Source organism: Bactrocera latifrons, unplaced genomic scaffold (genome assembly GCF_001853355.1).
Source record: "Bactrocera latifrons isolate USDA-ARS-PBARC rearing strain unplaced genomic scaffold, ASM185335v1 scaffold_56, whole genome shotgun sequence".
NCBI classification, from domain to species: domain Eukaryota; kingdom Metazoa; phylum Arthropoda; class Insecta; order Diptera; family Tephritidae; genus Bactrocera; species Bactrocera latifrons.
The window spans coordinates 77,190-90,611 of NW_017537223.1; the positions used below are offsets into that span (position 1 = coordinate 77,190).

At 39.7% G+C, this 13,422-nt stretch overlaps 4 protein-coding genes across 4 annotated transcripts; 2 read left to right on the top strand and 2 right to left on the bottom strand.

The window, feature by feature from the left end:
- The first annotated feature begins 426 nt into the window (after positions 1 to 426).
- Positions 427 to 2,263, top strand: LOC108974543. The gene has a single exon (XM_018942448.1). It carries the CDS (start codon positions 552 to 554, stop codon positions 1,317 to 1,319), a length of 768 nt encoding a protein of 255 aa, XP_018797993.1. The 5' UTR covers positions 427 to 551; the 3' UTR covers positions 1,320 to 2,263.
- Positions 2,264 to 3,722: 1,459 nt separating this feature from the next.
- Positions 3,723 to 4,523, bottom strand: LOC108974542. The gene has a single exon (XM_018942446.1). It carries the CDS (start codon positions 4,506 to 4,508, stop codon positions 3,738 to 3,740), a length of 771 nt encoding a protein of 256 aa, XP_018797991.1. The 5' UTR covers positions 4,509 to 4,523; the 3' UTR covers positions 3,723 to 3,737.
- Positions 4,524 to 6,978: 2,455 nt separating this feature from the next.
- On the bottom strand, positions 6,979 to 9,797 carry LOC108974527. The gene has a single exon (XM_018942421.1). It carries the CDS (start codon positions 9,606 to 9,608, stop codon positions 8,868 to 8,870), a length of 741 nt encoding a protein of 246 aa, XP_018797966.1. The 5' UTR covers positions 9,609 to 9,797; the 3' UTR covers positions 6,979 to 8,867.
- A 2,280-nt stretch (positions 9,798 to 12,077) lies between these two features.
- On the top strand, positions 12,078 to 13,158 carry LOC108974528. Its single transcript, XM_018942423.1, has one exon. It carries the CDS (start codon positions 12,368 to 12,370, stop codon positions 12,989 to 12,991), a length of 624 nt encoding a protein of 207 aa, XP_018797968.1. The 5' UTR covers positions 12,078 to 12,367; the 3' UTR covers positions 12,992 to 13,158.
- The last annotated feature ends 264 nt before the right edge of the window (positions 13,159 to 13,422 follow it).

Below are 13,422 nucleotides of genomic sequence, written 5' to 3' on the forward strand. Positions count from 1 at the left end.
AAGACTTTTTCAATATATTAAAAAAATTCTTGAATTGCTCGATTCGAATATCTTAAAATATGAGTATTATAAACTATCGCATGTTGATCGGAACGCGCTCGGCTCGATTAATAACGCATACATAGATGTAGGCGGGTCACACGCCCAATTGGTTATCTACGAAGCGGTCGTGTGCGGAATTGAATATAAAAAAGACCGAAAACGAAATTGTCAACGTTGTATATGAGGTTCTCTTTGCCCAAGCAAGAAATATCTGCAAACCCATTCGCTTAAGACACCGTCCTCAAAAATTGGGTAATACTGTATTAATACTGAATTACCAAATGTTTACACGCAAATTGTTTTACTAGTTTCATCGACACTTTGGCTTTACCGCCCAACTATAAAAACCCCTGAAGTGTGAAGAAAACCTCAGTCGCATACGACCAAGCGCTTGGATGCTTTAAGACATTCGCCAACATACCTTGGCTTTGTCCTCGCCAATCTGCCATATCGACCGCATATCATAAATTGTAATAGTGAAAAATTTAAAGAAATAAGCGAAATTTAKCATGGAAAACAATAATGGRCATACAGTCATACAAATATCTATCGAACAATTAAATTCACTTATCGATGCAGCAAAAACCGTATCCACCGTGGCCACCACCAAGGGCTCGTTAAGCAACTGCAACAGCCACTTCCGCGGACAACGCGATCACGAGGCTGTCGAAGAGTTCATCACCGCGATTGTGACCTACAAAGAACTTCAGTCGATCAGTGATGAAGATGCACTCAAAGGACTATCACTGCTGCTGCACGGTATGGCCTCCACATGGTGGCAAGGTGTACGTAAAGAAGCCAAAACGTGGTCCGATGCTATCACACTGATCCGCCAACAYTTCTCACCCACCAAACCAGCCTACCAAATTTACATGGACATTTTTATCAGAAAGCAGGACGAACGCACTCCTATCGACACCTTTGTCTGTCAGAAGCGTGCGCTGCTTGCACRGCTACCGGAGAATCGTCACGACGAGGAGACCGAATTGGATTTGGTTTACGGCTTATTGAACATCAAATATCGTCGTCATATACAACGACTGGACATCAAGACATTCCGGGAGTTATTGGAGAAGGGTCGTATCATTGAACACAATAACTTGGAGTACGACACCGTGCAATTGTTGCATGCCACTAAACGAAACAAACGCTGCAGCCACTGTAACTTCCGTGGACATACTTACGACGAATGCCGAAAACGTAAAAACGAAAGCGACGGCAAAACTGGTGAAGTCAGAAGCAGTTCCAGTGAAGCGAACGAGAACGAGAACCAATAAGCAGCTCTTAGTCAAGCCGTAAGACCACACAGCACATATTATATAGTATATAAGTAATTTTKAATGAATTTGTAACTAACACACTTGCAACACTCAACACTCATCCCTCATCCACATCCACATCGTCGTCACACAAAGTGTTTACCAATTCTCTCGAATTGAATGGAGATATTTATTCGGAGGGCAAAGTATTCAACGCAGCAGTTGATGCGCCATTTAMTYTKTCCGTAAAACTATGTGAGATTCAAAAGAGAGGAATTTGGTTACATTTTGAACCCATCATCAATCAACCTAACGCAAAAGCGCTTAAACGCCTTACCTTCACGGCTCAAATTGGCCGACGARCGCCAGCATTGACCTACGATAATTACGAACTTCTGGATACTTGAATTCGGAGAACGATAYTCAGAGGTTCACTACAAATGAGTCATCGTGAGCATCGGCCACAGTTCGTCATTTGTCTGAGTGAGTATTTTTTACTGCACAACCTTCTTCCATTCGGCAAACAAAATTGCAGCTTTCACTTTATATCGTTTTTTGGCGTCAACTCAGCTGCGTGYCAAGCAATTGCAATCGTTGTTAAGGTCGCAGCGGCTCGGCATGTATCTGAGGTGACGAAGTTTTCTATGATAAGGAAAAGTTGTTGTTTTGTATGCTGTAATCGGAAAAAGTAAGAAATAATTCTCTTGAGAACAGTGACAAATTTCATTGGCTACATGCTCTTGCGACTCACACTTCGCTGAATTCAGTAGTCKAGGCCTGTATCTCTGCAGATACCTGCGAAGTCTCGTTTTGGTATCCTTCGGGTAGCAGGTGTTCGCAACTGAGTCTAGCGATCACTAACGTTGCATATTGCTGTCTACAATTTTACGCTCTTTTACCGTTAAACGCATACTGCTGATATTGCAGTGGGATTGGCGTTTACATGGCCTCTCTTGTATAAATACGTGTGTGACAAGACCTTTTCATAAAAGGTGGCAGCGGTAGTTGGAAATGAAAGCTAATTCATGAGCTTCARGGTTCGGCAGAAGAAGTTCGTTCTGCTGCTGCCATCTTGTTTGTATTCGCCTTGACATGTGCATCTCACATCAGACGTACATGCATAATTATGGTATACGTAGTATACTCGAGAGCTGCAACGGTGCTCGTCAATACCGTTGTGATATTACATTATRTGTTAAGGGTATAGAGCGAAAAAGTTTGGACAGCAATTTGATATGCGACACACTTAGTTAGGCACTTGCAGGTGCGCCTTCCTTCAGATAAGTACAACGATGGCTAGGCTTTCGCCATTCATACAGACGTTGACACGCCAAACTRCCGCTCAGCAGCCCTGCACTGCGTCAGGTGTATGGCACGTCAACTACCGCAACAACGTCTTTCCTTGGTCTCTGATTCGTCACAATGTTCGCATGTGTATCTCCAGAAATGTTGTGACTGCCATGGACCCCCAGCTTGTTTAGTTCCACATGTACTATTCCCACACTATTCGATGCACTACCTCAAAAGGTGCTAGCGGCGATTCTACACAATTAGTACCGTCACCGAAAGCGCGCCAAACAATACTCTGGAGCATCTGGCCCACATTTCGGCGGTATCGTCTAGTGGTCAGAGAGATCGTCGGCTTAGGGCGTTTTCAGCGCCTGATCTTCTGGTATCGAGTACTGTGGGAATTCGCATGAGGAACTTCAACGAGCGAATGACACTGTAAAACCTATCTCCTTCTAACTAACTACAAAATCCATACAAACAAAACAAAGCAAATAAAAACTAAAAAAAAAAAAAAAAACGGGTGTATGTATTTAAGAGAAGTGTGAAAATACTTGTTCAATGGATGGTAAGTAACGTAAAGTTTCTTTTGAGTAGAATGTTGGAAACACAGGCAAATACGAGATATACTATATTTACATCAATCAGCTTTTTAGATTGATGTCGACTCGCTTAGAGCTGATGATATACAAGACCTCTTTACACTGAAAGCAGACATAATCAGCATTGGAACTTAGGCTCTACTTGTCTCATTAWTTGAAAAACATTCTTAAAAGACACCTCTTAGTAACATATTTTATGACATTAGGTGGAAGAGATGCAACACGGTTTGGAGTAGCAGAACACTTATGTWTACAAAATCCAAAATACTTGGACTCCATTGGCCAACTTAACTGATTTCAGATTCCAGGATTAATAAATAATATAAAGGTCAAATATTAATAGTAGCAGTAAATTACGCGTACGTCATGTAGAATTAAGAGGAGCAGTGAGACCTATAATTAGGAAAGAAACTACCAAAATAGATTATCTAGGCGTATTATATAATGTGTTATAGGAAATAGTGTAGTATGTGATGTATGTATAAGAGTATAAGATGTATAAGAGTTTATCCAGCAAAGTTTGTTACTTTGCCTTGAGAGCAGTATTTTACGAGGTCGGCTGTGGCGGTGGGGCCGCCGTGTTAGCATTTCCAATATTAGCTCGATATCTGTATTTACTCGTCTTCCTCTGGTGTGGCATCTCGGATCCTGAGCCTTGATGGACGCGCTTAATGCCCCGCATCAGACGGGGCTGACMMACTTCCGATTCCAAACTATTGTGTTCAATAATACGCCCCTTTTCCAACAATTCACGGAATGATTTAAGGTCCTGACGCAGTATATTCTTACGGTACTTGATGTTCAGCAAACCATAAACCAAATCCAATTCGGTCTCCTCATCGTGACGCCCCTCTGGCAGTTGCGCGAGCAGCGCACGCTTCTGGCAAACAAATGTGTCGATGGGCACGTTGTCGCGACGCTGATTTTCGAAGATTTCGAGGTAAATCTGGTAGGCAGGTTTGGTGGGTGAGAAGTGATCGCGAATCAACGCAATGGCATCTCCCCAAGTTTTCGCTTCTTTACGCACGCCCTGCCACCAAGTGGACGCCAATCCGAAGAACAATAAAGACAGCCCCTTTAGTGCATCCTCGTCGCTGATTGATTCGATTTCTTTGTAGGTCACAATGGAAGTTATGAACTCCTCAACGGCTTCGTGATCGCGCTGGCCACCAAAACGGCTAGTACAGTTGGTGAAACTGCCTTTGCTGTGGGCAGTGGCGGGTGCARCAGCGCTGGCACCTGCAACGGCTGCCAAACGCACCGATTCGATCAGTGACTGCAGCTGTTCGGTTGTCATTTGTACAACGGGTTGCGACATTTCACTTGGTGGAATGGAAAGGTTTATGAAGATGACTCTAGGTGGTTCAAATGAATGAGTTAATTAMTATGTTAATGTACGTTTATTATTGGCAGCGACTTCTCGCTACAATTGCTAGTTCSTGTATGCGGCTTCAAGTGYCTACAATTCTTTTATATCACCAACAATATAAGAAAAAGTGCATCAAACTTGCGAAAATACATTTACAAATATAATAAAAGCTCGTTTTGTGAATGAGAGACGAAAGAGAGAAAGAGAATATTAGTTGACTGAAGCGTGCTAGAATTTGTAATTGTGAAAATCGGTGTTGTTCGAGCAAATGTGAAGTATGTACATTCACACATGACTATTTATTTATATGTATAAATATAGAAACMGAGTCAAAACATAAAGAGAACAACGAGCTTTTGCCTTCCATTTCACATTTTTCACAACTATTGACTAAAATATTTACCTTTCGTACTTATCAGCAGCATTTTGGTGAGGAGTACCGCTCGGAAGTGAGTAATCCAWTTTTGATTTACAGCCAAGTGTTTTTACAATTGAGTAATGGCCAAAATTTGGAAGAGCTTTTTAGCTTAAGTGAGGTAAAAAAACAGAGATACAAGTATACGAAACTACACACCCATACATGAAATACTAAGGTCGGCACTCAAATTCACAAGCGGCGTTTCTCTCTGCCACACTATTGAGGTATGCCCTTTTGAATAAACTTCCCAACATAATAAAAAAATATTTTTTTTCACATAATTATATTTATTTATACTAGAGCGGGTTGATTTGCAGGGAGCCCAAAAAAACGAAGGAATCGCGTATGCGGGGAATAATATACGGGTCATTCTGAAAATTTTTTCCCAAGAAACTATGGTTCTAAAATCGGGTCGGTTTTTTAAGTGAATTTTAATTTTTCGAGACTATTAAAATTTCTTCCGCTTTGATATATCTAAAAAAAGTAATATGTAGATATGTCACATATCTCTCATATAACCGGTTATTCAGTTATTTTATTTACCGGTTGCCTGCCTTTAATTATAAAGCTAAGAACACGTAATTTTGTAGAACTGTTCTCTAATACATACTTAACAAAGTCAGTGAAAATATTTACGCATTGTCGATCTGGGCCGGAAGTTTATGTACCGCTAAATATGGAAAATGCCCGAAATCGAAATTAAAGGATGTGAGGAAGAAGCTTGTGAAGAAAAACATATTAGAATAAAATTGCTAATGTAGAAAAAAATTTCGATTTTCTGAGACATGAGATGGTGCGTCACTGCGCCCTAAATACGGGGATASACTTGATTATTTAGTTAAACCTTCATAGCCTACCCTAGATTTAGAAGGGAAGAACGGAAGGAGATCTTCAGCTTTGACAAAGCAGAGAAGACTTTTTAATCTTGACACATATCGTAAGAGCGGTGAATTTAAAGTTTCCATCTATAGAGACACTGATGCAGTTGTAATCAACTTTTGTCGGATTCGACWCGTATTTAGTTATTCCATTCGTTTCTGCTGTTTCCAAACACGAATTACTTAAAAGTTATTTCAGGATCCTAGACGTAAGAAATATTTTTATTTACAACGTGGAAAAGTTTTTAAGGTCTGAGTAATTCAATGTCGACCTGAGCCCAAATTCTAACCTTTTTTTTTTTGCTAAAAACTACATGACCGGAAACATAATACTCTCAAATCCTGAACAGTAAATATTAAGTTTGCCATGAAACCTAGAAAACCTAGAARGAGACGTCGAAGTCATCACAAAATATATTTTTGAATTATCAGCATTTGAAGTTTTGTACACATCATTTTCTCCGCAAGAAGCTGCTAATTTGTCGGAACCGCCTATATCATACGGCGGCCATACAAACTGACCGCTTCATWCCTTGTATGGGAAAACTTTTGTATTTCGCGAGATATCTTCACAATATTTCGGACGGATTATTGCCCACGACAATGATACAAYCTCCGAAGAAATTGATCAGACCACTATTGCATATGGCTGCCATACAAACTGACTAAATTTGCACCGCTTTTGTCACATTCTCAAGGATTTTTGCGTATACTACGATGACAGACGTACAGCTAACACCTCATATCCACCACACTAATGTTGTAGATTAACTAAAAATCGAATGGCTATAGACTAACAAACAAAATTATATTTTCTAAACGCTGATCTATCTTCTATATTTGTTTCCTTAACAATTGGAGCATTTTTCCTGCAGGAGTACTACCCCTACTATTGTATAATAATAACACAGTTAAGATTTAGGGTTTGATGTTCTTTGTATTTCATTTTGCTTTAGTTTTGTCGTTTTATTTTTTCCGGCTCTGAGATTTTTTKTGCTGTTTTTTCTTTTTTATGTTTAGACAATACTTATTGCTAATATTTACAAAGATTTAGGTACAAATGTATAAYATTAATCTCATGCAAAGCAGATACTTTATATTGATGCGGCAGTGATTTTGCTAAATTATTAGCAGGTGATACCACCAACCCCATTTAAACCGRATTATTTGCCAGGTCCTCCAAAATGCGGCGTTCTCGGCAAATGGTTGGTTGGTAGTTCCCACTCACGTGATGACGGTATTCAAATACTGCCTWTAACAACATTACATGAGAAATATTTGGGGTTTTTACATGGGCTAAGATCATCTTCCCATTCCGGAGGTAAATGAGAGATCAATCTAGACATTTTAATTGAGCAAATGCATGAATGCATTTTGAGTGGCGAGCCAACGCTTGAAGCTGMAGTCAATGTTTTTTCAACTAGCTTGACATGCAAATCATCAATTTGGCGTGCCAATTGTACGAATGGCGACAGTCTAGCCATCGTTGTACAATTTCTTTACAATTCGGATTAAATRTACATATAAAATATATATGTATGGCAAAATTTGCTCGAGAGCAAGTTTTATTTTTGTCGCACTCAGAGTTACTGTCAACACGCTTGCAAGCCGAATTCGTATGTGGACTATGCGAGAACAAAGCCATGTCATTGGATCCATCAGTTACCGCTCGCATACAATGCATATACCCGAAGGAATACACACTGAAGTGCGAATGGCAACAGTTGGAACCGCCTACACAGCAATATCCATCGTATAGCCCAACATATTTATTCGGAATACAAAATGTCAGACAGCACTTCCAAGTGTAACGGTTGGTTTTTTGCCGCATTTGAGAGCGAATAAGAGAGTTCAAAAAGCCTAGTTCTTGATGAATGCAAAATTGGAAAAGTTGAACATTTGTAACTATGGATTAAAACACACCGACTCGATAGAACTCTTAGAACAACACCGAAATGCCGGACCAAGAGTCTACCAGATGCCAATCTGAGCCAAACCATATCAAACAAATATATAGGCCTGATCCAATCAAGCTCTCATTCGTAGACGCTTGTACCACACTCAACCGCAGACAAATACAACGGGATTTTGAGTTACTCATCTTCTCAACCATGTTCATAGAGTGAGCAATCAGCAACAAAACTCAGAAATTCAAACAAACAAAAGAGATATTTCATTCTTCGATCGGAAAACAATGACCAAAGGCACTCGTTTGAAAAAGCCGGAATTCGTTAATGCATGTTGAACAGCTGGGATTCCGAGGAGATCACAGTCGTTACAGCATGCACACGAATTTCCACTCGAACAAAACAAGGGAATAGGCCAATGCAAATTTCGATTGAAGAAGGAAACTCGAGCATTGCCTGAATTTCCAAGCGAGGCAAACTGCTCCCAATATTATTGAAGCATAGCTGATCAGATGCGTGACTCGGTTTTTGGTTCCGAAGAACCGACTTTGATTCAAAATTCTTGRTTTCACTACTTGTGATTTAATGGCGTTCGTAGCCATGAGGAGCCGTGTTAGACACAGCGTGCGGCGGAATGATTTTGACGAATCTGAGAAGCCACTGCCTTCTTCTCCTCTTTTGGAAGTATTAACAATCTTTGGACAAAAACTTTGCCCTCCAATGTAAAACGTCCACTAGAATCGAAGAGAAGCGTGTGTGTGAGCAACTCAGTTCGCAATAACTATATGTGTGTATGTATGTATGCTTATACTTATACTAAAACTTAGTAGTATTGTTGCTGCTGTTGCCGCTGTATACCAAATTGACCAAAGTTCGACGCTGCTGCATAGCTTCAGCTTTGATGAGAGCGAAAGTTTTGCTTCAGTGATTTGGTTGCGACGCAAGCTGCTCGGACTGAGACTTCACCGGCTGGTGACATCATTATCCATTATTTGTTTCATTGTGGTTGTTTGGTATTGTGCGCTGGTTGTCGTCATTGGATTTGTTGTATGCGTGAATGTCTGAGTAATTATTGGAGCTGATGAAGTGGAATGTGTTATTTTACTTATTCGTTGCCTTCGTTCGCAGATTTCCGTTTGCGACATTCCTCGTACGTGTGACCACGGAAGTTGCAATGGGTACAACGCTTGGTGCGCTTCGAACCACGCATTGGCCCGTTTTGCTCTGCTTCAACCTCCAAGTTATTGTGTTCGATTATACGACCTTTCTCCAACAATTCACGGAATGTTTTAAGGTCCTGACGCAGTATATTCTTACGGTACTTGATGTTCAGCAAACCATAAACCAAATCCAATTCGGTCTCCTCATCGTGACGTCCCTCTGGCAGTTGTGCGAGTAGCGCACGCTTCTGGCAAACAAATGTGTCGATGGGCACATTGTCGCGTTGCTGATTCTCGAAGATTTCGAGGTAAATCTGGTAGGCGGGTTTGGTGGGTGAGAAGTGATCGCGAATCAACGCWATGGCDTCTCCCCAAGTTTTCGCTTCTTTACGCACGCCCTGCCACCAAGTGGACGCCAATCCGAAGAACAATAAAGACAGCCCCTTTAGTGCATCCTCGTCGCTGATTGATTCGATTTCTTTGTAGGTCACAATGGAAGTTATGAACTCCTCAACGGCTTCGTGATCGCGCTGGCCACCAAAACGGCTAGTACAGTTGGTGAAACTGCCTTTGCTGTGGAGAGTGGCGGGTGCAGCAGCGCTGGCCCCTGCAACGGCTGCCAAACGCACCGATTCGATCAGTGACTGCAGCTGTTCGGCTGTCATTTGCACGACGGGTTGTGACATTTTGTTGTTTGGAAAAATGTGGACTTCGTAGACKAGAAGTTAAAATGACTCACGCACAAATCTTACTTGTTGTTGTTTAATGTTTTGTTGTTAATAGCAGCGAACAAAGCCAATTGCTGTTAGCGAATGTCTTCCTGCTACTATAGTAATTCACTTGCTGGTCGTAAGAGACTGAATTCGTCTACCAAGCGGAGCGGCTTTTATAGTTTGGGAGAGAAAAGCATGAAATCATAGAATGTAGGTATGTATGTAATTGGAAATGTACAATAAAAGCTCTCTGTCTTGTTTTCATCGGAAATTCGTAATGCTTGCTTCAATTTCTACAAGTTATGAAATAGCTCATTGCTTACTCTTAGTTCGGAAGGAATCGCATGGTATGTATGCGTAGACATATGTATGTGTGTGTCAGTATTTTCAAATAGAAAATATAATTTTAATATTGAAAAGAATTTATTTCAATTAATATTGCAAATTTTGAAGGCGATTTTTTACTCTAGCGACTTGAAAGGATTACAACCAGGGCAGTACCTTCAGGTTCAAAAGGTCTGGGCTTTAAGGTGAGTTGTCATTCGATTTTATTCATTCTAAGTATATTCACCGTTATAAGAAAAATACGTTCTCTCAATTGTATTAAAATGACTCACGAATCGGCCGATATACATACATATGTATGTAAGTGATAAAAAGTCAAACGGAACTTCGAAAACCTTTATATTAGGCACACTGCGGCTAAGGGAAGTATTGATCCGATTCAGCCCATTTGTAGCACACAGACATACTGTTTTGAGGAAAGGATCCTCTCTGAATTTCAATTATACATAGGTACATACATATGTTTCTAACATTGACCAATATTTTCGGTAGACCATAGGCACTTGGGTCCAAATATTCGGTACATGAGGGCTAGAACATTTTTTTTTTTTTTTTGGATTTGGAAAATTTTTCGTCGCAAGGAAGCATACCCTAGCAGCATTATTTGTGCAAAGATATATCCCGTTATATTGATTACTGCTTGATCATATAGTCTCATAAATTTAAACGAACCTAAAATAATTGAGAATTGTATGCGTAAACTCATTTTTGTACATAATCCAACAACAATTTTTTAAACAAGTGTAAATATTTATGATTTTGTGATTTTGTGATTTTATGGCAAGTTATGAGTACATACATACATACCATCTTTTCATTATCTTATCTTGCCAAAATTAATTAATTTGGTAACAGATATGAATTTCACAATGCTTGGAATATATGTACACCTACCTACTAACTTCACTAACTAACTCTCGAAAGACCAGCACTAGCTGAATTCCAGGGCCCCGTTGGGCGGTATTTAGAGTATATGATCCCCATTCAAGTGTATAGATTGGGGTAAAATGAGTATATGTACGTTCTTTAGAATTTCTGTAAATATTAWTAGGTACCGCATTTCAGAAGTTTTYCTATATTTCGTATATGTATGCATATTTCAGAAGTGATATTATATCGAGTGAACAGTTGATATCTGGAAACCTTTGGAATCTTTCCCAAATATCAATGCAATTTCGCTYAGAAGAGCTGTAGATTTTTTACCATCAATAGACCGTTGACCTCTGAAAATACATGAGAAACCCATAGAAACTCTAAGTCCAATTATTCCTTTCCCCAAAGAGTAGAACCAATGCATATTTCGTCATTTGCTTTACAGATTTGGTCTGAAAGTTCGAACTGTTTAAGTCAGCATTGGGATGGAATCGAATTTAAAGATATGATCATCATWTTTTCGGTAAAATACATACAAAAAGCGAGTGACTAATGATTCCACGTACGATTTCTTAGCCAATGTACAGTACATATGTACATACATAYGTCAACTGCATTTAACTGTTTTCAGTGCCCAAAAATTGTTAACAACAATACACCTGTTGGCAAGTGCTACTTATCTAACTCTTAGATTATAATATGAATTTTATTTTTTTATTATTATCTTTAATTATAGTCCCTCAATATTGATTAGATAGATTCAAGTGAGGCAAGAAATGTACATACAGTAAACAAATACAAAACTGGGTTTACCGATAGTCAAAAGMAGAAAAAAAAMAAAAATKTTTATAAACTTTGCTCTCCTGTTTCTCTTGGATTTCCACAATAAACAAAACATACCATTATATATGTACGTATCTGCAGAGAGGAGCACAGTGTGTCAATCAGTCCTTGAAATTCACACACCTGTCACACAGTCACTCCAGGTGTGTCGAAACAAAGGTGTTATTTCTAAGGTGTTACTAATAGGCAAGGTTTGCACCGAATATTAGTTCTGCCCCAAATCTCCCAAGATAAGTAAAAGTTGTATATTTTATTGGAACCTCATGGATTTTTGTATGATGCTTACAAGTTCCGCACCACAGTGTTTGAGGCAAACGTACAAATGTAACAAATTTTTTATGTACTATACTATTGGGGAGAGCCAAACTCTATGCGAATTGCCGATGACTAATGAGCGAATACAACGTAGGACCTACATACATATTTTCAATACTGTAAACAAGTTATTTCGCAACAGATGACCCCATGTATTACTGGAGCTTTTCGCTCCCAGTCAGTTGGCTAAGAGAACCATCACCGAAAAGCGAATGTTTATGTCGGCAAAATGAAACAGTCTTCTCTTGGCTGCGGCTGCGGTTGTCATCGGTTCGTGGTMGCGCTTGTGCCGCCACATCGCGCTCGCCATTATAAAAACACAAAGCGCTTGATTAAAAGCCAAAAGCTACGCAAAAATGTCGACTGGTCGCATGTCCGATGAGCAATTTCAACGATTACTCGAAACTATACGAGCGCTGGGTCCACAACACACCGAACAGCAGCAGCAGCAACAAGCCAACAAGGCGAAAAGCAGTTTTGGCAATTGTAATGTACGCTTCCATGGTCAGCGTGACAACGATGCCGTCGAGGAGTTCGTCAACGCCATTGAAACCTACAAGGACATGGAGGGCATTAGCGATCAAGACGCGCTAAAAGGTTTGCCGCTCCTCTTTCAAGGTATTGCTTCCGCATGGTGGAAGGGCGTACGACGCGATGCGAAGTCGTGGCAAGATGCTCTTCAACTGCTCCGCGACCACTTTTCACCGACGAAACCACCTTATCAAATATACGTGGAGATTTTCGAATCAAAACAGTCCGATCACACCCCCATTGACACCTTTGTTTGTCAGAAGCGCGCTCTGATAGCGAAGCTGCCGGAGGGGCGACACGATGTGGAGACTGAGCTAGATTTTATTTATGGTCTGCTAGATACAAAATATAAACAGCAAATACCGCGACATGAAGTCAAAACATATCGAGAGCTTTTAGAGAAGGGACGCAATGTGGAGCGACACAACACCGAAGGTAGACGCAACTGATAGCGATGCTATGGTTACAGCAGTAAATTGTGATTTGCAGTTGCTCTTCAYAGCGAAAGTGTACATTGTGTTCTCACTTCTTACTAAGTGAARGAATTATATTTATTAGTTTGTATAATAACTGTAAGATAATAAATAAATAAATAAGTAAATAAATAATAAATTATTTTTTCAACTAAGTACTCTAAAATAATAAACAAAAATGATAAAATAAAAACAAAACTATTTCATATCCGGCCGGAACAATCTTCTATTTTATTTTTTATCGAAATTAGATTCTGCATTTCTTAATGTCATTTGTTTATCTTTCATTGTTATACGAATTTTTATCCGTCTCCAGATTATTATCGCAGAAACATATCACATTCGAGGAAAGACACCTCAAGTATAAAACATACCTTAATGTATTATTACATTTGGTAACACCTCAT

Excerpts from the sequence above, each read along its gene's own strand:
- LOC108974528 (XM_018942423.1), top strand. The coding sequence starts at position 12,368 with ATGTCGACTGGTCGCATGTCCGATGAGCAATTTCAACGATTACTCGAA.